The sequence below is a fragment of the Pseudorasbora parva genome, chromosome 1 (genome assembly GCF_024679245.1).
Source record: "Pseudorasbora parva isolate DD20220531a chromosome 1, ASM2467924v1, whole genome shotgun sequence".
Classification (NCBI taxonomy): Eukaryota; Metazoa; Chordata; class Actinopteri; order Cypriniformes; family Gobionidae; genus Pseudorasbora; species Pseudorasbora parva.
In genome coordinates, this window is record NC_090172.1 from 27,702,578 (window position 1) to 27,726,068 (window position 23,491).

Genomic DNA, 23,491 nt, shown 5'->3' on the forward strand with positions numbered 1-23,491 from the left:
TCAAGGTCAGTGGAGGGGTCATAATCTCTCTTGCCACATCAACTGCCTGGAGATGATGGCTGACTTTTTTGCTCTTCCACCCAGACCTCAGGGTCAGGGGCGGAGCCAGACGATGTAAACATTCGGGGCTTAGCCCAAACCTTTGGGGGGGTCCGGGGGCATACTCCCCCGGGGAGATTTTTTTCCATTTAATATCAGCTAAATGCACTTTTTTTCAGGCTGTTTGAGATAATAGAATGCCTAAAAATCTATATACTATCTGGGAAAATAAGTTACTCAGTAAAAAAAACAAACAAAAAAAAAACAATTCACCCAGTAGATCCTACAACCTGTTTGGTTTTTAACTGTTCTCCAGCTGTAGTGAATCCAAAACACCAAACATGTTAAGGATGACTCATTTTAACCCCTGGCAAATAAAAAAGGCAACCATTATCTGACTATTTTTAAGTTAGCCTGCATAGGTGATATTGGAATTTGGTGTAAACATCATTATTAATCTTTAGGGTTCAGTTTGGTTTACTTTGTGCTTAGCTGACAAATTTGCTACATCAGAATCCATGACCAATCAGATGTTGTTTTTGGCTGCAAACTTTCACGGTTGGTTAGTTCTACAAAGGAAATGCCCATATTTGGATAAGACAGCGCTGTGTGTGAGACTTTATAGTGATACCAGGCATGACATGTTTCTGTGAATGGAGACGGCACGGAAGTTCGCGTCAGAATAACTTTTGATGATTTCAGGTAGAAATCTAAAGGCGCACGGTGACAAAATGTAATGAAATAACCACCTTAAATGTGTAATGTTGACTTTTTTTTTATTGTGACATGAAAGCTTACATGTTAAGGCAGTAAACTGGCCCAAAATCTCAAAATTGACTATGTTTTCACCTGCCGTGTCTCGCCTTAATAAGTAACACCTAACACCTACCTAAGTAACGTTAACTCTAGCTAGCAAGCAATACAGTCATGTAACTCAAGTGTTAAAACAGCGGATTCACAAACCTGTAACACTTTCGTCTGACACAGAATCTCTCTCTGGCCGGTGAGGTTTAGTGTTCCTTTTAAAAAAAAATGTGTAGTGTCCATGTTAACTATAGTTAACTACGACGCCGGTGAAATACAAAAGCCCGCCAATCCCTGATGACAACGACGAAGATTATGTATATTCTTCTTTGTTAGTTTTTATTGGCAGTTGGCATTGGCAAACAAGATGAGTGATGTGCGACAGTCTATGTGTGCGACGCATTGCCGACTGCCACACACACACACACACACACGGTAAAGGAGCTTTTGTTTCATTTTTTGCCGCTCCAGTCTGAAAGACTGAGAGAAAATGAAACAAAATTATTATTATTTTATTTTATTTTCTAAAAGATTCGGGGCTTTTGACAAAACATTCGGGGCTTAAGCCCCATTAGCCACCCCCCCCGCTCCGCCCCTGCTCAGGGTCAACCATGTGCTTGTTCGTACAGACAACACATTGGTGGTCCTCTACCTAAATCACCAGGGAAGTTTGAATCCAATTTGCAAACTGGTTGCCAATTGAATCCAATTGGCAAACTCAGTTTAGAGCCGACAGGATTAATTTGATGCATGCAGGAGATAAGCATGCTTGCATTGTAACCTAATCCCATACCATGACTAGAAATGCCTTCCTTTTCATATCGATGCCGAAATGCCAGCTGATGTGACTGAGCTAAAAGGTAGGACTGAACACACAATCTAAACTGCTGCTTGCTATAATTACATATAATTATAGAGAGTAAATTTAAAGGGTTAGTTCACCCGAAAATGAAATTGATGTCATTAATGACTCGTTCCACACCCATAAGACCTCATCTTCAGAACACAGTTTAAGATACATTTTATATTTAGGCAGAGAGCGTATCCAAGTGTATACACACTATACTGTCCATGTCCAGAAAGGTAATGAAAACATAATCAAAAGTCCATATGTGACATCAGTTGGTTGATTAGAATCTCTTGAAGCATCGAAAATACATTTTGGTCTAAAAATAACAAAAGCTACGACTTTATTCAGCATTGTCTTCTCTTCCTTGTTTGTGTTCAATCCTCAAATAAAGATTTAAATGGTTGTGAATCAGCGTATTGATTCATAATTCGGATCGTGTGCCAAACTGCCAAACTGCTGAAATCACGTGACATTGGCGATACAAATCATTGATCGATTCACTGATTCATAACCGTTTGTTTATTTGACTAACTCTGGAGTACCCAGAGACTGCGCTCTACTACCCCCCCCCCCCTCTCCCAGGGGGGCCGATCACAGTGGCCGCGGCACCTGGGGGTAAGGACAGAGAGGCGAGAGAAATGGAGACGGGAGAACGGAGCTACAGAACGAGAGAGGGGAGAGAGGGAAAAAGAAAGAAAAAATCTGGTCCGGTTCCCCGACACACTGCCGCTCGGTCCTCACCAGCCGAGAGGCTCTTCCTCGCGGTGCTATGCGATGGTGCTGGACGCCCGGTGGACGGCCCGCTCCTCCTCCACCCCCTGGCGGCCGGCGGTGGCTCCACTGATTGAGGGCATTCGGCAGCGAGCTCCGCTTTCCCTGCTCCTCCCCGTTCCGGCGGACGGCAGCAGGCTCCGGCCCACGGCGAACGCCGGCAACTCCTCCGCTCCCTCCAGGACAGCCACCACCCCACCTCGACCCAGGGGCACGGCAGCGGGCTCTCCGTCCCACTGGTCTTCACTCGCTCCAGCACCACCGCGTCGGGCAGTCACTCGCGGTCTTTCATCATCCGCGCTGCCCGAACTCCTCAGCACCGCAATGCCCCTCAGCAGCGAGGGCTCTCCAACAGCGCGTCCCTCCTTCCTCCCGGGTTTCGGCACCAATGTAAGTTCGTGGATGGAAGGAAGGAGGCGGGAACCGGCGAACGTTCAACAACTTTAATATACAAATAAATAAACAAAACGAAAGTAAAACCACGGGCAGCCCCTCACGGACAACTGCCCGCAAAACACATAACAAAACTCAACATAAATCCAGGCCTGGTCCTCTCTCGTCTTCCACTGCCTTCGTTCCTCCTTTTATGCTCCCGTCCCTTGGCCGCGAGACGAGACCGGTGTGTCACGCAGCTGGTACTCATTATCACTCGTCACCGGCCGCTCTCGCGGTCCCTCGCCACGCTGCTTGCCACACCACACAGAGGTTTAGGGGTTGCTGGTTGTGATGCTTTCTGATGTTCTGGGTATCATTGCGTCTCAGTCCCAACAAATAAAAGAAATGCAGTGAAACAGCAGGCACAGAGTGGATGACATTTGAACATCATCTTTTCATCTGACATTTCCACCGGTTTGCTATCTCTACTGCGTGTAACATGCTTTGTAAAGCATCAAGCCAGTTTCTGTCATCCACGACTGACAGGCATGTCTTGCCTCTTGATTGCTCTGTAAACATTTCCCTGTAGTTCATTAGTCTGTTATTTTGCCCAGAAACGATGGGAATTCCAGACAATCCTGTCAGACATCTGCCCTTTTTGCTCTCTAAAATACACCCTATTAGTCTATATGATGCAATGGCCTACTCTGATCTGTCTATGTCACCAAGCTAACAAGCTCCAATCGAAGGGCAAAATGAAAGCAAACAGAGAACTGAGGTACGCAGACACAAAGTCATCTAACCCAAGTTGAACAGAAGTAAAAAAAAGTTTATATCCTGACATCCTCAACTAGAAGAGCAGAGGATATCAAAGACATTCTTGTGGCAGTTTGAACCCTTGCCAGGCCATTGTCAAATCTCGCTGAAAAGAGGAGGCACTTCTCCGCGTTTCCCTCTGGAGTGCCAATAAGCATGCTCATTTTTATTGGCACTAAAATATTCTGGAACATGTACACGCTTGCTTTTAGACTGACACTGCTGATGAATAATTCAACGGCACACACCATTTACACCGAAGCTCGACTTCTGTACCAATCAGCAGTGGCTGGAGAAGACAGACAAGGGCAATTAAAACAGACGACATGACACTTCACTCTGACAAACTACTATTTAATGTGTCCCTTGTGATTCACAATCACTATGTCTCTGCAAACACCTATTGGAAAACACACGTTATAGTAACTGGCCATGATTTAACAGTAGAGTTGAGTGTGTGCTGTTTTATAACAACTTTACATTGATTAAGAGCATAAAGTATATGAGGTTTATACACCTGGATTTAATAATTGGATACCAATGGAGAAATATATGACTGTTGAATGAATGTTTTTAAACAGGTCATTTAAAATTAATTTACAAATACAAAAACAGTGGGGTAAAAAAAGTATTTAGCCAGCCACCAATTTAACTATGAGAGACAGAATGAGAGAAAAAAATCCAGAAAATCACATTGTCTTATTTTTAAAGAATTCATTTGCAAATTATGGTGGAGAATAAGTATTTGGTCACTTACAAAAAAGCAAGATTTCTGGCTCTCACAGACCTGTAACTTCTTATTTAAGAAGCTCCTCTGTCCTCCACTCCTCACCTGTATTAATGGCACCTGTTTGAACTTGATATCAGTATAAAAGACACCTGTCCACAACCTCAAACAGACAGACTCCAAACTCCCCTATGGCCAAGACCAAAGAGCTGTCAAAGGACAACAGAAACAAAATGGTAGACCTGCACCAGGCTGGGAAGACTGAATCTGCAATAGGTAAGCAGCTTGTTGTAAAGAAATCAACTTTTGGAGAAATTATTAGAAAATGGAAGACATACAAGACCACTGATAATGTCCCCCGATCTGGGGCTTCATGCAAGATCTCACCCCATAGGGTCATAATGATCACAAGAACGGTGAGAAAAAATCCCAGAACCACACAGAGGGGACCTAGTGAATGACCTGCAGGGAGCTGGGATCAAAGTAACAAAGGCTACCATCAGTAACACTATGCAGCAAGGGACTCAAAATCTGCAGTATGCTATTAAACCATTGTGCTATTGTGCAGTGTACCTGTCCCCCTGCTTAAGCAAGTACATGTCTGGGCCTGTCTGAAGTTTGCTAGAGAGCATTTGGATAATCCAGAAGAGGATTGGGAGAATGTCAGATGAAACCAAATTAGAACTTTTTGGTAAAAACTCAACTTGTCGTGTTTGGAGGACAAAGAATGCGGAGTAGCACCATACCTACTGTGAAGCATGGGCGTGGAAACATAATGCTGTGGGGCTGTTTTTCTGCAAAGGGACCAGGATGACTGATCAGTGTAAAGGAAAGAATGAATGGGGCCATGCATCGTGAGATTTTGAGTAAAAAATCAAGCAAGGGCATTTAAGATGAAACATGGCTGCGTCTTTCAGCATGACAATGATCCCAAACACACTGCCTGGGCAACGAAGGTCCTGGAGTTTCAAGGTCCTCTAGTAGCCTAGCCAGTTTTCAGATCCCATAGAAAATCTTTGAAAATCTGTGTTGCCCAGCGATAGCCCCCAAAAAGCACTACTCTAGAGGAGATCTGCGTGGAGGAATGGGCTAAACTACCAGCAACAGTGTGTAAAAAACTTGTGGCAACTTACAGAAAACATTTGACCTGTCATTGCCAACAAAGAGTATATAACAAAGTATTGAGATTAACTTTTGTTATTGACCAAATACTTATTTTTCACTATAATTTGCAAACAATTTCTTTAAAAATCAGACAATTTGATTTTCTGGATTTCTTTTTTCTCGTACTTTCTCTCATAGTTGAAGTGTACCTATGATGAAAATTACAGACCTCTCTCATCTTTTTAAGTGGTAGAACTTGCACAATTGATGGCTGACTAAATACTTTTTTTTGCCCCACTGTATATGTGAGATGGATTTGAATGTTCATACCTTTTTGCAAAATTTGCAAAAGTTTCAAATAAAAATAAATACATAAAACTCAGTGTTCATCTGAAGGAGAAATGACACATGATAAATGTTTCATTTTCCAAAACTGTGATCTGCACATCATGTCTCGCTCATTGCTGCTCATCCAGAGCACAGCATACTTACAGTTTTTCTCAGTCGCTTTGGTACATTTCTTGAATCATCCTTGACTTTTGCAAAACAGTAGTTCATCTCTCAAAAGTAAATACATGTGTCAATTAACATGTCAGTGCCGTCCGAATGACAAGTCCTTGTGTATTGTGTATAGATAAGATTAAGTGTTATATTGTCAATATAACAGTGTACTCTGGAAGGATGTTCTGATGTAAACTATGGCTAAAGTTTTGATGACAATTATTGTAAATTGTAAGTTACACCTTAGTGTATGTGGGAGTTTGATTGCAAGAGAGTGGACAAGATTCACATTTACGATTTTACTGTTTGTACTGTGATTTGTTGACAGATCATGTTATTGTGATACAGAAAGGAACATACAGCACTGCATTGCACAAAGAAAAAAAAAAGTAGAAATGTGAACATAGGACAATCCCCTTAGGGAAAACTGTACCTGCAGTGCTGTAGGAATTGCAGTGAAGTTTTCATACACCTGTCCTGTCTGTTGGGCCAAAAAGTATAATGGAAACGTATAGAAATATGCTTGACATTATGACAACTTGTTCAACCATTTTGCGTGTAAAGACTTGCTATTTGTTATTTGTATTTCTATTTATTTAGAGTTGCTAGGCAACATGGGGGAGAGGACGCTGGCGTTTTCTGTTCGCCGCTTTTCCACCCACAAATAATGTTAACTGTACTATTAGATTTAGATTGTATTATGTTTGTGACTAGTCTAACAGTCAGAGCTACAATTGGGACTGTTGCTGATTGCTGGCAGCCACTGAGAGGACGTTGTTTGCCGTTTTTCACCGCTTCTCTGCTGTTTTTGTTTAAATTGTTGCGGTTGGTTCTGGTTTGAAGGACATTTCATGTTGCTCGCTGCAGCTGCTCTCTCTTCTGGGTGTCAGCTGCTCACTGGTGGTCTCCCTTGGGCTTGAGGTACATGGTGGTTGAAGTTCGCACCGTCATCAGAGTCCGGCATGATGTTGGGATGTTCCGCTTCTCGGCTGCGCCGCTGTTCCATCTTGCATTGTGGCCGTGGAGCGGCTTGGACTTCTGCGCCGACCCCGGTGTGACAAAACTTTGTTTGCCTCCTGCATGGTGCTGCGGAGATCCCCATCATCTGGTCTTCAGCTGTCATGCCTCGACAACGTCATCAGGACACTGCCGAATTGGGAATATGTGGCAATAGAGCCTTTAGCGCTGGGAGAAATGTAATACATGGAGTGGACTCCAGTGTACTGGAGCTTACAGAGACTTCCACAATCAGCTCTGTTTTCTGTTCTCCATCAGCTCTGTTTTCTGTTCTCCATCAGCTCTGTTTTCTGTTCTCCATCAGCTCTGTTTTCTGTTCTCCATCAGCTCTGTTTTCTGTTCTCCATCAGCTCTGTTTTCTGTTTTCTGTATTGGTTGATTGTTTGTATTATTCTATATTTTTACTTATTATTCTTTGTTTCCCCCCTTTGTTGCACTTTGAGATTCTTCAGAATGAAGAGTGCATTAAAAATAAAATTTATTATTATTATTATTATTATTATTATTATTATTATTATTATTATTATTATTATTATTATTTGTTCATGCTATAAACAAATGTTTAAATGTTGTGGGAGTTAGACTATTCAACAGAGACCCATTATAATACATTTTGATCAACATGATATAAGCAATTGATAATGTAGGAAACAGCAGAGAATTAATAATTTGCATGGATGTACCAAAGCATTTGCAATTTGTTCAAATAAGTGAGAAACTGATGTGCACAAGTGACTGGAGTGAGCAGGTGGTTTTGAGAATTTCAATTCTGTTCTGAGAAATGTACCAAAGAGACTGAGAAAAGCTGTAAATTACTACATAACATATAGGCTAGCTGTATAAAGCATTGAGCTGGCAAGTACATTTTCATTTTCCAGACAATACTTTAGTCATATTCTCCTAATATGCATTTAATTATAAGGGTAAATCCAGGAAAGATATGCTGTATGACACTTACCGCACAGGTTTGGAAGTTTGGGATCTGAACTTGCTGAACTCTCCTGGAGCTGTCCACTCTGAGCCGTGCTATATGACAACAGACAACAGAAGAGTAACTCATCTCTAGCACAGACACGAAGGAGACAGTATCTAGGCTTGTGTTATTCAGAATTGAATTGAGAAGATGTTTTAAATTACAATTTAATTGAGATGTTATAGAGAAAGCCATTTAAATTTGAATGTAAAGAAGCAGAATACAAGTGAATTAAAAACTGATAGATAGATAGATAGATAGATAGATAGATAGATAGATAGATAGATAGATAGATAGATAGATAGATAGATAGATAGATAGATAGATAGATAGATAGATAGATAGATAGATAGATAGATAGATAGATAGATAGATAGATAGATAGATAGATAGATAGATAGATAGATAGATAGATAGATAGATAGATAGATAGATAGATAGATAGATAGATGCAAAAGTTTGGGCACCTCAGTGTGGTTGCGTGATAATCTGCACATATTTTTAAGAAAAGACCATGTTACTATATATGCCAATTAGTTCCTTGAGAAAGCTTTATAAAGTTATGTTTTCAGACCAAAATTCTTAGTGTAGCAGTATTGAGTTGAGACTGAAAACAGGCAGTGCAAAAGTTTGGCCACCCTATCCATTGTGTGATTTGAATACCTGTAGTCACTTAATGTTGATTGATTGCAATGCAAAACTGATGTAATTGGCTCAATGAACATTAGATTGAAAACACAGGTGCAACCAATCATGAAAAGGGATATTCAAGGTAACTAATTACTAGTTGTGCTTCTCTTTTGTTCTCAACTGAAAAATAGCAACACGGGAACCTTAAAAAAACTTCCCTAGTGACTATTAAAGAAGGATAAAAAAGTTATCACAAGGGATTAAGGTCTCTGTCTCCACAGTCAGAAATATAGTTAGAAAATGGAGGGCCAAAGAAACAAGACCTCGAGAAGGAAAGATGTGGTAGATGTGGATGTGGTAAAAAAGATATCTGAAATGCAAAGGCGAAGAATGGTTAGAATAATCGCAGATAAACCACAGACCACCTCCAAAGAGCTCCAAGAACATATTGCTGCTGATGGTGTCATTGTACATTGTTCCACAGTCCAGCATACTTTTCACATGGAACAGCTCGATGCTCAAAGCCTTTTATGTGCACTGCCAACAAGCAGAGTCATTTGAGGCATGCAAAGGCTCATCATTTTAATAATGTGCTGTAGACAGATGAAACTAAGATAGAGCTATTTGGTCACTAGAAGCACTTTGTATGGCAGAAAAAGAATGCCATGTTCCTGGAGAAGAACCTACTCGCTACTTTAAATTTGGTGGTGGGTCCATCATGCAAGGTGGTGGGGCTGTGTGGCAAGCACAGGTACTGTAAACCTTGACAAAGTTGAGGGTCACAAGGATTCCATCAAGTATCAGCAAATTCTTAAAAGGGTCATATAATGGTACATGCACTTTTACAAGCTGATTGTGTGGAAATGTGTTGGCAGTGCCTGTACACAACCTTCCTATAATGATAAAAATCCATCAAGTTTTTTTTTTTTTTTTTTAATCTCTTTATATGTTTTCCCCTGTCTCAAATCGAGCCGTTCGAGCTCTGTCATCGTCATAGTCCGCCATTGTTGATCAGCTGGAGCAGAATGGCGTCTAAGCGATTGTGGTGTTCTGTTCTTGGGTGTAATAACGAAAACAACGTTATTTTGATGTTCCTAAATCCGAAAACACTGAGTTTTGTTTTCATCAATGCTTAAATATTTGCGCAAAGCATTTCTCACCAGACTGCTTTATAACAGAGTGTCAGTATAAAGCGGGTTTTGCTAATAAAGAATAAATTAATGAAAGAATGAAAGTTCATGAATAAAGATCTGTACCAGATTCGTATTCATGCTGCCCCTCCAGAAGTGAGTGTAGTTTGAAACGCTTCACAATGAATGCAGCAAAAGTGGGTACATTAAATTATTACATGCTTTCTATGTATGACGTTCTCAATATAATTCATAATCCCACGTTTATAATGAACAACTTGTTATTACAAACTGTGTACGCTGGTGATAAAGTTAACGTAGACGTGGTAACACTACACTTAGCTTAATTATTTAGATGGTTTATAACAGTGTCTGTTACTGTAAACAAAAAAATCATGTTGTAACAGTTATTACAATGCATAGATAATGTTATGCATCACTGACAAACCGACATTTACAGAATATTTTTTTTCATTGCATTAGGTGTAGCATCAATCTGTCAATGAGCTAACGTACACATCAGTAAACACATAGCATTCGTATCTCACTACGCTAACGTTACCTTGCCAGTACATAAAGATAGATCAAAGTGACATTACATTAACCAACCATTCAGAAACGTCCTGTTCGAGCCTTAATTGTCGAATTTCGTTGGAGCTGTCATCTTGTCCCGGGTCCGACTCCGGTTCAAATTTATATGGTTGGAGATCTGGCCTCAGAGACTCCCATCGCCTTTCTTTTCCCTCTACTGTTGTCAAAGCAACAACTCCACATGTGTTTCTCAAATCGACTCACAGAACAGAGGGGCGGGATGAGCAAAGCTCATTAGCATTAAAGCCTTATGCACTGAAATGGCTTGGTGAAAACAGAGCTGTTTTTCACCAGGTAAAATGAGTGTTTTCTTACAATACTAATAATAATTTTAATTAAAGTATATTGCAAAGTTTTAATTTAGACACTAAGAAATCATATTAACTTGTACAAAAATGGCATTATATGACCCCTTTAAGAACAATGTTCAAGAATCAGTCAAGAGGTTGAAGTTACATCAAGTGGTTGGTTTCAGCAGGAAAATGATCCAAATCACTGCTCCAAATCTACCAATGAATTCATGCACAGACATAGATACAATGTTCTAGAATAGCCATCCCTGTACCCATACTTGAATATCATCGAAAATCTATGGAATGATTTAAAGTGGTCTGTCCACAAACGGAAACCATCAAACCTGACTGAAATGGAGATATTTTGCAAGGAAGAATGGTCCAAAATACCTGAAACCACAATTTAGGGACTTATCAGTGGCTATACGAAGTAACTACAGGTTATTTCAGCAAAAGGGGGCTCTACTAAATATTAATGTGATAATTCAGAGGTCTTCAACCCTGCTCCTGGGGACCCACTGTCCTGCAAAGTTTATTTCCAACCTGCTTCAGCACACCTGCCTGTGAATTTTCAACAAGGAATCCTGAAGAGCTTGATTAGCTTCTGTCTTTAATTAGGGTTGGAGCAAAACTCTACAGGACAGTAGGTCCCCAGGAGCAGAGTTGAAGACCTCTGTGATAATTCCATTGGGGTGCCCACAATTTTTCCACCCGTCTGTTTTTGTTGTGACTCAAATTGTATTGTTTCTGTTGATTAAATGTTATTTCAGAACTGAAATGTTACTGTTTTCATAAGGTATTTATTATATCCAAATGAAGTTGTGGCTTCGAAAGCCCAGCAGATTAGAAACTAAAATTATGATAATTATCAGTGGTGCCCAAACCTTTGAATAAAACTGTAAAACAGACACAGAAAAAAATACACCCTGGTTCATTTAGGAGCCATGTATTTTAGTACACACCTGTCCCACATACACCAGGAGCCGGGCATTAAGTGGACTCTCATCTGAGCTTAGCCACAGTTCAGAGTTATCATCCGATGCTATGGCAAACTGGAAATCCCCTGAAATAAATAATTTATCATTTACAAAGTTGTACTGTATAACCTTATGACTGACCTGCAGCTTCTTACTTCTAAGCTTCCTTTGATAAGATGCTGTTTGACAGTCAGGTCTCTCGCAGCAGTGTAGTGCTAGTGGTTGTATTCTGTAGTTCTCCAATATATACCTTAAATTGACAGGAGCTCTTCCTTCTCTTATTGTTTTGTGAGCTTGTGTGCCACAGTTAAAAAGCCTGAATCAGCGATCCTAGTTATTTGCTAATGAAAACAATCTCATAATTTTCCCTCCGCAAACAAGAGCATGCCTGCACGCATCAGGGCTCATACAGTAGTCCTCACAGCAGCCTTTTCTTATCAGGTTAGGCAGAGTGCTGAATGTGCTGACTGCAGGGGATCTATTGAAATAATGGTTTCTGTGTGCCTTTAGACGTCCTGGCAGCTTTGGCAATATTCAAATGTCTTACACTTCAGGCAAGCCTGCTTTGAGGAACACTTCGAACACAAAGCAACACTTACTGTGTATGTGTTGCATGTCTGTGACAGTACAGCACAAATGTCTGAGAAGCTTTCAGAATTGGTATAAATCATTACTACCTTTTTTTATTTGTTTTTTTATTATTCTGTTTACATTAAAAATAACTAGTTTTTGATGAAAACATATCTTTAGAATTCAACAATGCTTGTATCGATGACTTCAAACAATATGGTATAAAGTAATGTACTAGGTGTTTCACTTTTGAAAGCCCTTCTGAAACAAAGCTGGACAGATGACAAGACACATCCCATAAATGTACACCGATTATTTGGAGAGAAATAAACAACCAAGCTGGAGGCAATATATTGATATGGATCTGCCATGCTGCCTAAAGACCTGAATGAGTTGAGATCCCAGTGCAGTCCAAGTTATATCATACAATGCTACAGCTGAGCCATTTGTTTATGATTGCAAATTTAAAGGGGTGATGAATTGAGAAATTGAGAAAAACTTTCCCTTGAGCCTTTGATATATAAAAGGTCATGGTAATATAACAAATATCTTGTAAGTTACGGAGCTGAAAACTTCCCTGTTAGTAAAAGAAAAGCTTTTATAGACAGGTCGACACTGGATTTGCAGACATATTGAGATTAAAATACAATGCTGTGACTTCTATATTGGAGCAGAATGGCGCAGCACATTTATGTAAGTAAAACATGTTTTTATTTGCAATAGTATTGCATTGTTAAAGATCGTATTGCTTATGTGTACATGTCCAACAGAGTATACCAGCATGCTGTCACAGGCTGGAGAATCCCTTATTTGTTTGTTCATTGCGATTTGGGTTCAGACTCCTAGGGCTCGCAAATTTGCCCAACGTGCCGGGGCTGTGTTTTTTAGACGGGCTACCAAAACTTAAATAGTGAAATAACATTAATTTATTGATCTGTGTTGTGTGTGGTTCAAGATCATCTCCACCGATCGCGCAGGCCAAGTAAAAAAATAAAATAAATCAATTACGGGTGGATGAGAGATATCATTGTGTTTGTTTGATAAATACGTTTTGAGACTGAGCCCCGTCAGATAATTATTCCAGCCGCTTTTAAAACAATCCCTCCCTTATGTGAAGGGAGCAGAAGCTCATTAACTATGCAAATCTTATCCAATCCTAGCCGTGGGCGTTTACTTCTAATTCTACAGTGCGGCACGCCCATCAAAATCCAGCGTTCAGGAGAGAGCCTCAAAACCAGTGTAGAAAATAGCCTATAACTTATTAGTTATGATGTTTTGAATGTAAAAAAAAAAAACATACGAACGTCATAAGTTGACCTCAGACAACAGTATAAAAAAATTGCAAGGTGCACATACCATGACAAATTTTTTTTTTAATAATAAAATAAATAATCAATAACATGGTCCATTTATGGAGGATAAGATTCTCTATTTTGTTTTTTAGTGTTTAGATTCTACATTTGTGTTTTAGGTCAGACTGGTTTAGTTACCGCACAGCAATTGCCTAAAATATTATGCATTTCATAAAGGCATTTGAATGTTAGAACAATAACTACTGTATTAAACTCTTGATGAAATCCCTGTAACCTGTAAAAAAATGTTTTTTGATGAATCACACTAACCATCTTTGTAAGGATGAATGAATCCAAAAACTCTAAGGCCATAATTCTTCCACTTTGGAGCCACTGCAATTTTCTTCACTGTGGTTCTGGTCTGTGGGAAGAATTAAATATAAAAGCATCTGTAGGCCTATTCACTTTTAAACCCAAGGCAATGACACTAATTCACAGAATCACACCTCAAAATGACTTAAGAAGAATAAACAGATAGCTCCAAAACACTGTGAAAAAAAATATGTTAGCCCTGTCTGTAAAACATCCTGCCTCAAGCTAATATTAGGCCAACATCTGGGTTTTGCTAAGGAAAACATTGAAACCAATATACTGACTAGAGTATCCAGAATAGATTTCGTAACTTAAACAAGCAAGTTAATCTTAATACCATACTCTTTCTTTTAGTGTCTAAGAGACTTACATGTGGGTAGAGAGGAAAATGAGGATTCTTCCTTAGCTGGGAGATAGATGAACCACACCAGTCTTCAAATACATGCAGATTGGCCTGACCTTTATACTGATAGAGAAGAAAAACAGAGAATCAGTTTTTACTGAATATGTAACTGTAGAGGGTTATTCCATAAAATTTTCAGGAGACACTCAGAGAGCCATCAAAGTTTTGTTTTATAGAGAGGAAACAACAATAATGTACTGGTCACATAAAATAAAAAATGAATGAATGTGGAAAAACAGCAAACTGAGTTCTGGGTCTCAGTCTCTTCAGGGATCCCTCACCAGAACTAACCGGCCATAGAAAATATGCAGTGGCTATTGTAAATAGCAAATATTGTAAAAAGCAAATAGGTTTTATTTACACCAAGTGAAATCAACATATTTTCTCCATTTCACACTATGTGCAAACAGCTATAGATTCTAGTGAAAGTAGTGATATTTTTTTATTTACACCATATAAACTTGCAGATCTTTGTAATATAAATAATTACATGTAATGTATACTTTATTTTGAAAGATACATGCTATTTGCACCTCAGTATTGTTGTACATTAACAGGATGCAAAAATAACGTGTGAATGATTATTTTTCTTTAAATTATTAAATGGATGTCAACTTGAAGGAACACTAAGCCTTCCCTACTCCTAAGCCTACCAAATAAATGGTTTTATTATAATTAAACATTTTGTTAGGCATTTTATATCCACATTTTCATTGAAAATAAATGCCTTTCCGATGTGATTTGTGATAAGAAAAGGTTGAGCTATGCAAAAGGTGGATTCTAACTCATGTTTGATCATGACAAAACAATGATCCATTAGTCATACACTTTACTAATTGAATTACAGTTTTTTTTAAATCTTATTTGGCACAGCCAGGCACTGTTAGGCGGAGCTTGTGCGAATAGCACTTGCCAACAAGGCACGCTATTTGCACTTACTGTAGTGTGAATAGACACTCTGTAAAAAAAAAAAAAAAAGAAAAAAAAAGTCCTTTTAACAAACCAGAGCAAATTATTTTGTTATTAAAGGGGTCTCACAAACATCTCAATTCAAATTGCACTGCATATTGAAGAAGAAAAAAATACGTACACAAATAAGCTCCATATACACATGAACAATCACATTCACAATAAAGCAATAATACAAAATAAATTCAAACAAAAAGTTATGAAAAGAGTATACATTTTACACGTTATCCCAAAAAACTACATTTCCCATAATTCCCATCAAAATATATCAAAGACTTCAGGAAATGCCATGTCCTTTTTATATCTGGCCTTCGTCACCATGCTGCAGTCATGGATCCTGGCGGAACCATGGGTAATAAACACAATCATTCAAACAAAAATAAATAAATAAAAATGTTAAAGGTGCACTATGCAACTTTCCGTCCACTGAATGGCGCCTATTCAAAAGAAAGGCGTAGTTTGATGACGCCAAGTGTGAGAGCAGTATCTTGGGACATGTGGTCTTCACCTCACAGCCGGTGGAAAATAGGACTTGGGCAGAAATCATGTTCATGGATGCGGTTATTAACGCTACTGTAGTGTAAAGCAGAGCAAGACCGAGTGTTGTGGAGCTGAGCACAGCTGGAGCGATTGTTACACACACACCGCTCGAGAGTACCGGGACTTTTATTATGACGGGACGGGACACAGTCGCCTGGGGCGCGCACTTCCGCTTTTTACGGTCATGATTATAAGGTAAAGCCAGCAGCTCTGTTTATGATACAGATACATTTAAGTGTGTTTAAAATTATGTTATGGCGCTGCTGTGACATGTTCACACTGCTAAGAGAAAAGCGCTTCTGCAGAATAAAACTGAGCGTAACGCAGATATGACGCGATTGACAGGCGACTCGCTCAAACGCTATGCTGAAACGTCCCGGTCCTTAGTTAAAATAGCAATTTTCTCACAATTTACAAATAGTTGGAACATTTGGGATATTGTAGGTACTCAACTGAACAAAATATATAACACTGGCCTAGTGGTTTTTGGATATTTTACTGCAAAAATACTACATAGTGCACCTTTAAAGCCATATTTTGTCTAGTTGTGATTTAATTCATTCACTGTGCACTCAATTAATGAATTATTGGCACTGTAGCTCTTAACTCTTGATTTAGAGGTGAGAACAGGGCCCCAGGACTTCACACAGACCAAGATTATGCACAGAACAGCCTGACAAAAAATATGTATCTGAAATTGGATCTGTGAATATGACACTACCCAAAAGGCAAGAGAGTGACGAGTTAGAGCAAACTGTAAATGAACAACAAATGTATAAATATAATGTTGGTACAAGGAATTTTAAAGAAACTCTCATTGAGATCTGAGTGAATAGGAATGCTAACAGATAACTTTTTCCCTTCAGGGGTGAACAAAGTACACAACTTCATTACTTGAGTGAAAGTAACAGTACTACTGGTCAAATATTACTCCGTTACAAGCGAAATTATAAAATGATTTTTACTTAAAGGTGCACTATGCAACTTTCTGGTCTTCACTTCACAGCCAGTGGAAAATAGGACTTGGGCAGAAATAACGTTCATGGATGGGGTTATTAATGTTACTGTAGTGTTGTGGAGCTGAGCACGGCCACTGGAGTACCGGGACTTTTATTATGACGGGACGGGACACAGCCGCCTCAAACGCTATGCTGAAACGTCCCGGTCCTTAGTTAAAATAGCAATTTTCTCACAATTTACAAAGAGTTGGAAACATTTGGGATATTGTAAGTACTCAACTGAACAAAATATATAACACTGATCTAGTGGTTTTTGGATATTTTACTGCAAAAATACTACATAGTGCACCTTTAATTATGGACTTGTATGTTGTGATCACTGTTATTGTTCTTGTTTCTCTGTATATAGCCTGTGCATAGTGTGTCTGTATAGTTATGTGTATTTATGTGTAACATCTCCCTGTTTGGGGGTCTGCAGATGGAAATTATCCTTTGGCTATAATCTGGCATATTTACATTTGCGAAAAAATATTCATTAATATGTATTGTCCCTTTTGTCTTTTTTTCTACAAATAAAATAACAATAATAATAATAATAACAATAAGTAAAAGTACAGAAGTTTTTTTTAAAGTACTTAAGTATCAAAAGTACACTTCTTTTTTATGTCAGTACATTATTTTATTGTTGTTGTATGAATATAAATTATGCCAACACGGTTTAAACCAGTCAGTGATGCTCCATCCGACATACTAGCATACGACTACCTTAAACTTGTATAAAAGTTGCAAATCTCTTTACAAAACTGCTGTCACTTTATGGCCGAATGCACGGATCCTATACATTGATACACATCTGATATTCTCCAACTGTGTATGTTAATTTAAGACATAATCAACTTTGTTTATGTGAATACTTGCCAAAAAGAACATTTTGATATCCGTCTTCTTCCATTTTGCTATAAACTGATCAGTGTTCAAAAAATGCTGGGAAATCATTGAACTTCACGTGACTCTACAAGAGTAGCCTGACAAGCCAGACCCACATCAAGATGTTTGGTCTAGAAACTCACCATTGACAGGGCTGAATCCGAGGGGCGGGATTAACGTAATGCCTTTCAAATTCCCTCTGCACGCAATTGGATAGCTCTACAACCAACCAGAGCAATGTGAAGCAGAGCTAAATTAAACTTTACCCATATCCGTTTGGCAAAACTCCAAACACATCTTCTTCCCTTTTTAAGAATGACTTCAGTGCTGTTCTTTGTTCTTTTCTCAGAGAAAAGCTTAACTCCAAGTCTTCCAGAGTCGCGGTCAAAGCTTATTCGAAAGACCGCCGTTCGCCAGTTTCTGTGTTTACTAGTAGCACGCAAACGCAACTCAGCCTTCATTATGTTAAGCCCCGCCCACCAACTCTATACACGATGTGATTGGCCTGACCAGAGTTTGGTTTTTACAGCTCAGAAGGGTATTGAGAGTTGCTAGACAACACTCGCAGCAGATTAGATTTGGGTCTAGGGTGCGTCTAGATTTCTAGGCTACTACAAGAGTGAAAGGCTTTCCTGAAAGGCTTTCTGCAAAAACCCAAACAAAAAGAAAAAGAAAAAAAATCATTTGCTGACTTTCAAAGCTGCTACAGAAATTACTTTTGACTTTGATAGAAATGTAGGGGAGTAAAAAGTAATATATTTTTCTTTCAGATGTAGTAAAGTAAAAGTTAAAAGTTTCCAGAAAATATAATACTCAAGTAAAGTACAGATACTCAAAATGTGTACAGTACTCAAGTAAATGTACTTAGTTACTGTCCACCTCTGTCTCCAGTTACTAGAGACTTCTTTTACTTTAACATCAATTGTAATGTAAACTGTGTCCTTATATCAATAATATATTATTCTCCACAATGTTTTGCCATGATAAGCTGTGTGTGAGAAATGCTCACAGTTTGCAGCAATGATTTAAAGGGGGGTGAAACCTCAGTTTCAGTCAATCTCATGTCAATCTTGAGTACCTATAGAGTATTGCATCATTCATATCTTCCGAAAAGTCTTTAGTTTTATTATATTTTTAAAAGAAATATAGGCTGTACCGAGTCTTTCCGGAAAAAACCGAGCACCTGGAGGCGTATCGAGTGGGCGGAGCTAAAGAATGACGAGCGCACACAAAGTGGTGACGTCCTCAAGCGTGGAGAAGAAAACGCTACCCAGATTCAACTAATGCATATATGATCCAGAATCAGATCTGGAGGATGAAATAAATTCAGCAGGAGGAGCGACATCAGCAGGACGTCTGTCTCTGCTGCGACTAAACCTTAGCAGTAGCAAGCAAAACGGTTTTGCACGTCAGACTAGTGTAACGTTATACATAGAACAACAATGGAGTAACCGTTTGAGCGCATTTGAATGACGAAGCACGCTTTGTGAGAATGCTAGGTTTAAGTTATGTTTGGGTGGTTTTACAATAAACAAACTGACACCTATATTGGACAGCTAAACAAATGTATTTAAACACACACTATAGATCGCATGCTCCGTTAATAAATTAACTAATCGTGTTGTTTACTGATGTTTACTTATGCGATGATAGCCAACAACAGACATTTGAAGCAGTTTTACTCACCGCGCACGACCGTGATCCTTTATCGTTGGGACCGCTCTGTCAAAAACACACTTCTTTGGTAACTGTTGATTTTGTGAAGTCCTGTGACAGGAGTGACCGTGGAGATCCACTTTTGAGACGCGACTGAAGCGTGATGTGACGCTTCTCGTCATTTCTGCGTTCAAATCGGTTCAAATGCAGCGCTGCCTTCCCGGAATGCTGTGCTGAAGCTTTGAAGTTGCTTGATGTCACCCACAGGAATAAAGTGGAGCGTGGCGCGACCATAGATCTGCACCTGAGAGCAGTGTTTATGGGCGTGCATTTCCTCTCTCGCTCTAGTCACGCTCGCACGCACCCTTCCGGGAGAAGAGCCCGTACGGCCCATACAAGGACCTTCCGCTCTATCGACGTCAAGCCGTCCCATAATCGAAAAAAACTCTCCGAAACTTGTGAGAAACCGGAAGGACTATTTTTGACACAGAAATACTCCATCAAACGCCCAACATTAGTTTTTGAAACTTTGTCTATGTTTAGGATGGGAATCCAAGTCTTTAACAGTGTTAAAAGCTCAGTATGCATGAAACAGCATTTCACCCCCCCTTTTAAGATAATACAAACTGTAAAAATCCCAACAATTAGGGTTTCAGCCCTTCAGGATTAAACCCCTGATAAACAGGAACATTGACAATGCATTTCTAGCAACTTCATGCTCACAATTTAAAGAAAGACAGAGGTGGGATTTAGCAGGAAATGCATCTACCTATGCAAATCTTCATGTACTGAATTCTCCACCACCCTTTATCTTTCTGTAATGCTCCTGGTGGTGGCGGTGACAGAGACAGGCATTACTCATCATGCAGGTGAGCTCACATTAGATTGCTCTCGCCCCTTCTGTCAGTCATTTAGGTCTCTCTCCTCATAGCCACGTTTAAATTTAGCCTCTATAATTGCAGCTGGTGTGGATGGTGGGATTGGCATCCCACCCACTCAGAGGCGGACAGGACGCCTCAGAAAACGGTGCCATCTTGGGGATGGTTACAGCTGTCAGGGGCACACTGGACTGTGCCACTCCATTGCCACGACGCATTCGCACATGGCAACAGATCAGTCGAGGGAAAAGAAAGAGTACAACGTGGTCACAGGTGGTATGATGGATTTAGCTTTGGGCATGATCAAGTGTACTATTTAAATTTGCACATGCTCAGAATAGATGAGTAACTGTCGCCCTGGTTTGTTTTGTGCAAGGAGAAACAATGAGACTGCGACAGCTTATATATATATATATATATATATATATATATATATATATATATATATATATATATATATATATATATATATATATATATATATATATATATATATATATATATATATAAACAAGCAATGTAATACAAATGCACTATAAATCATAAAAAATTGAATTTTCTTCCATAATCCCCCAGAGGTATGATAAAAATATCTAAATGGTCTCGTTGTGTATATCAGTAATAGACTTGTCTGTACTTGTTAGAATAAGATGATATAAATACCTGTGAATCTTCTGTTGTCACACAAAATTAATAGCATTCATCTTCCCTTTATCTTTGAATTATAAGTAACTCTAAAATACATTCTGCAGTGTATGATAAGAGCATCTTATACTGCAGCATATGGAGTGTGAATGAATGGCCTGATATATTTTGTCAGAGTCATCTAACTGTGCTTCCAGCCAAAGCCCTGATGATATATTTCCCAGCCTGGTTATTCCTACTGGCCATATAATGACATTCAATAACACACGCACAGGAAAGCACATAAATCAATGGATAAAAACAGAAATAAAAACAGAAGTTATCTCTGCACAGGGCTATTTTTTTCTCTCTGCTGTGTATCATCATTGATAAATATCTGATTAACAACATTCGACACATATCCAATGAAATAGACGATGGGAGAACGGGGCAGCACAAGGACTCCTGTGTGACGTCTTTGCGCCATTGCTATTTCTGGCATCTAGTGCTCCCTGAATCACATGTCTCAGAAGAGCTTCTGTGCTCTCGTAACTTCCTGTAGAGTTCGCCTGCACCTGACACTTCAGCGCCGAACAAGGAGCTCATCTGTCACAGGCCCAAAGGAAGGGGGCCTTGGGGGCAGAGCGCGGTCAGGGACCCTCTTTGATCATTGTCTCTTCATTATCACGCACAGTGTCTGGTCTCCTAGCCTGCTATGGCGGTGAGGTGGGGAGAGGAGATAAGGACTGTTGGTTTATCGATTGGCAATACTAGAGTCTGTTTCAGTTTTTTTCACAATATTTATAAAAAAAGCTACACAGCAGCAGCTGGCTACAATATTGAAGTTCCTTTATGTACTGTATATTTATGAGTGCTTAAAGGGGTCATGAACCTAACTTTTTTTTACATTTTATAATGTTTTTCCTGAGGTGCACTTACACTGATCAGGCATAACATTATGACTAACGGTATAACTAATATTGTTTTGGTCCCCTTTTCGAAACATTTCAACGGGTACTTTTGCTTTTGTCGCAGAGATATTTAATGTCCTATAAATGTGTCGTACTTATGTCCATGTGATAATCCACACAGCTTTCAGTGGGGGGACTTTTTGAAGTTAGTAATAAAGAAAAATGTATACATAAGAAAGTAAAGAGCGGGATGTGATATTAAAAATAAATACTAAAAGCGCAATAAGAGCAAAAGAGAACTGAATCCGCTACTGACAGGATACTTTCTGTGCACGCATTTCAAGTGGAATACGTTTGAACCGCCCACTCCAAGCAGGACTCGATTCGACATGAGAGTCAGACGCTCTAACAAAGAGTCTAGGCTGCAACACCTAGCATCAGTTGCTAGAGCATCTGTTGCTTGAGGTCAGAGGTGTGAGGCGTTTACTCTCACAGTGACTACTAGCTGGTCTCTGTTACACTTACCCCCTTAAACCTCACTCCCATCCGGGTCACGGCACCAATGTAACCCCTCCTGTTCGAACCTCCCCCTCCAAGTGGGACTCGAACCCGGGTCCGCTGGCATAAGAGTCAGATGCTCCAGCAAGGAGGCTAAAGGCTGCAACCCCTAGCGGCAGTCGCTAGAGCATCTCTTGAGGTCAGAGGAGTTAGTTTTAATTGCACAGTGACTACTAGCTGGCCTCTGTTACATAAGCACTGTGCATTGTTCTTCACTCACTCTTCTTTTTAGTTGTCTACTTAATACATATTTTTTTAAAAACATGTTTTTAAATAATATTATGCATAAAAAATAATGCATTAACCAAAAATTTACAAAGCAGGTAAACTGCAGACAACTGGCCAGGTGCTCCGCTTGCACACAACACCTTTCTCCTCCCCTGAGGCGTTAATGTGAACAGAGAAAGGCTGTAATACTATGAATATGGCTATTAGTGTTAATGCCAGATTTCTAAATCTTGATATTAATTGTTAAATCTTTGTAGGTGTCTAATTTATTTAGATATAAAACAAGATAGCAGGGATAAGCAGAACTGGCTAGTTCATCACCAATAAAGCGCCTGTTGTTCTCTTGTCTTTTCGGCCACCTGTTCATGTAATTTTAGCACGATTCCTGCCGGGATGCAGAGCTATGGGAAGATGAGCCTCCCAAAGGAAATCACATGCAATGAGAGAGAGTGAGGGTGAGAGAGATTCACAGCTATTCACACTGTGAGTGTGGTTTTAATAACAAAGTTTATTATCCTAAAAAAAAAAAAAAAAAAATCTGTGTAGAAAACTAAAGTGTGTGTTTCTAACACTATAAAAGCATATTTTACCTCTGGTTTCCATGGCAACCTGAGGAACTTCTGAGCGAGTTCCCTGTGCATCTCAGCATTGGCACGGCCCTCCTGAACAGATTCATTGAGCTCTTCTCCCTGAAACAGCAGGAACAAGGTGTGCTTAGTGACCCTAAACAAAGAGACGGCTCAAAGACATTTTCAAGCAACACTCAATGGCTGTGCTACACTACTAATTATATAATGGCAAAATACAGTGTTTAGTGCAGCTTCAATCAAGAAATGAATTAATTGATTAGTCAATTTTTCTTCAATAAACCAACCAGCTCACATAAAATTGAAATGATGTCCAATTTTGTTTAGCTTTATTTAAAGGTACACTATAAAAAAAAACAAAATAAAAAAAAACATTTATATATTTATACAATAAGCAAAAACATCATGAATCCATCCGT

General features: G+C 39.3%; 1 protein-coding gene across 4 annotated transcripts in view; it reads right to left on the reverse strand.

Annotated features, from left to right (window-relative positions):
* The window catches only part of b4galnt4b (beta-1,4-N-acetyl-galactosaminyl transferase 4b), a 140,521-nt gene that overhangs the window by 40,139 nt on the left and 76,891 nt on the right, over positions 1-23,491 (reverse strand). For 3 of the 4 annotated variants that reach the window (XR_010904271.1, XM_067437464.1, XM_067437466.1), the window contains 5 exons: positions 23,076-23,174; positions 14,203-14,298; positions 13,791-13,881; positions 11,584-11,684; positions 7,963-8,030 (listed from right to left, as the gene is read on the reverse strand). Coding sequence is in view for 3 of the 4 variants with exons in the window: in XM_067437464.1 (XP_067293565.1) it covers positions 7,963-8,030; positions 11,584-11,684; positions 13,791-13,881; positions 14,203-14,298; positions 23,076-23,174 (455 nt within the window). In the remaining variant the exon portion in view is untranslated. The remainder of the gene's footprint in view (positions 1-7,962; positions 8,031-11,583; positions 11,685-13,790; positions 13,882-14,202; positions 14,299-23,075; positions 23,175-23,491) is intronic. The other variant, XM_067437465.1, reaches the window with a different exon arrangement.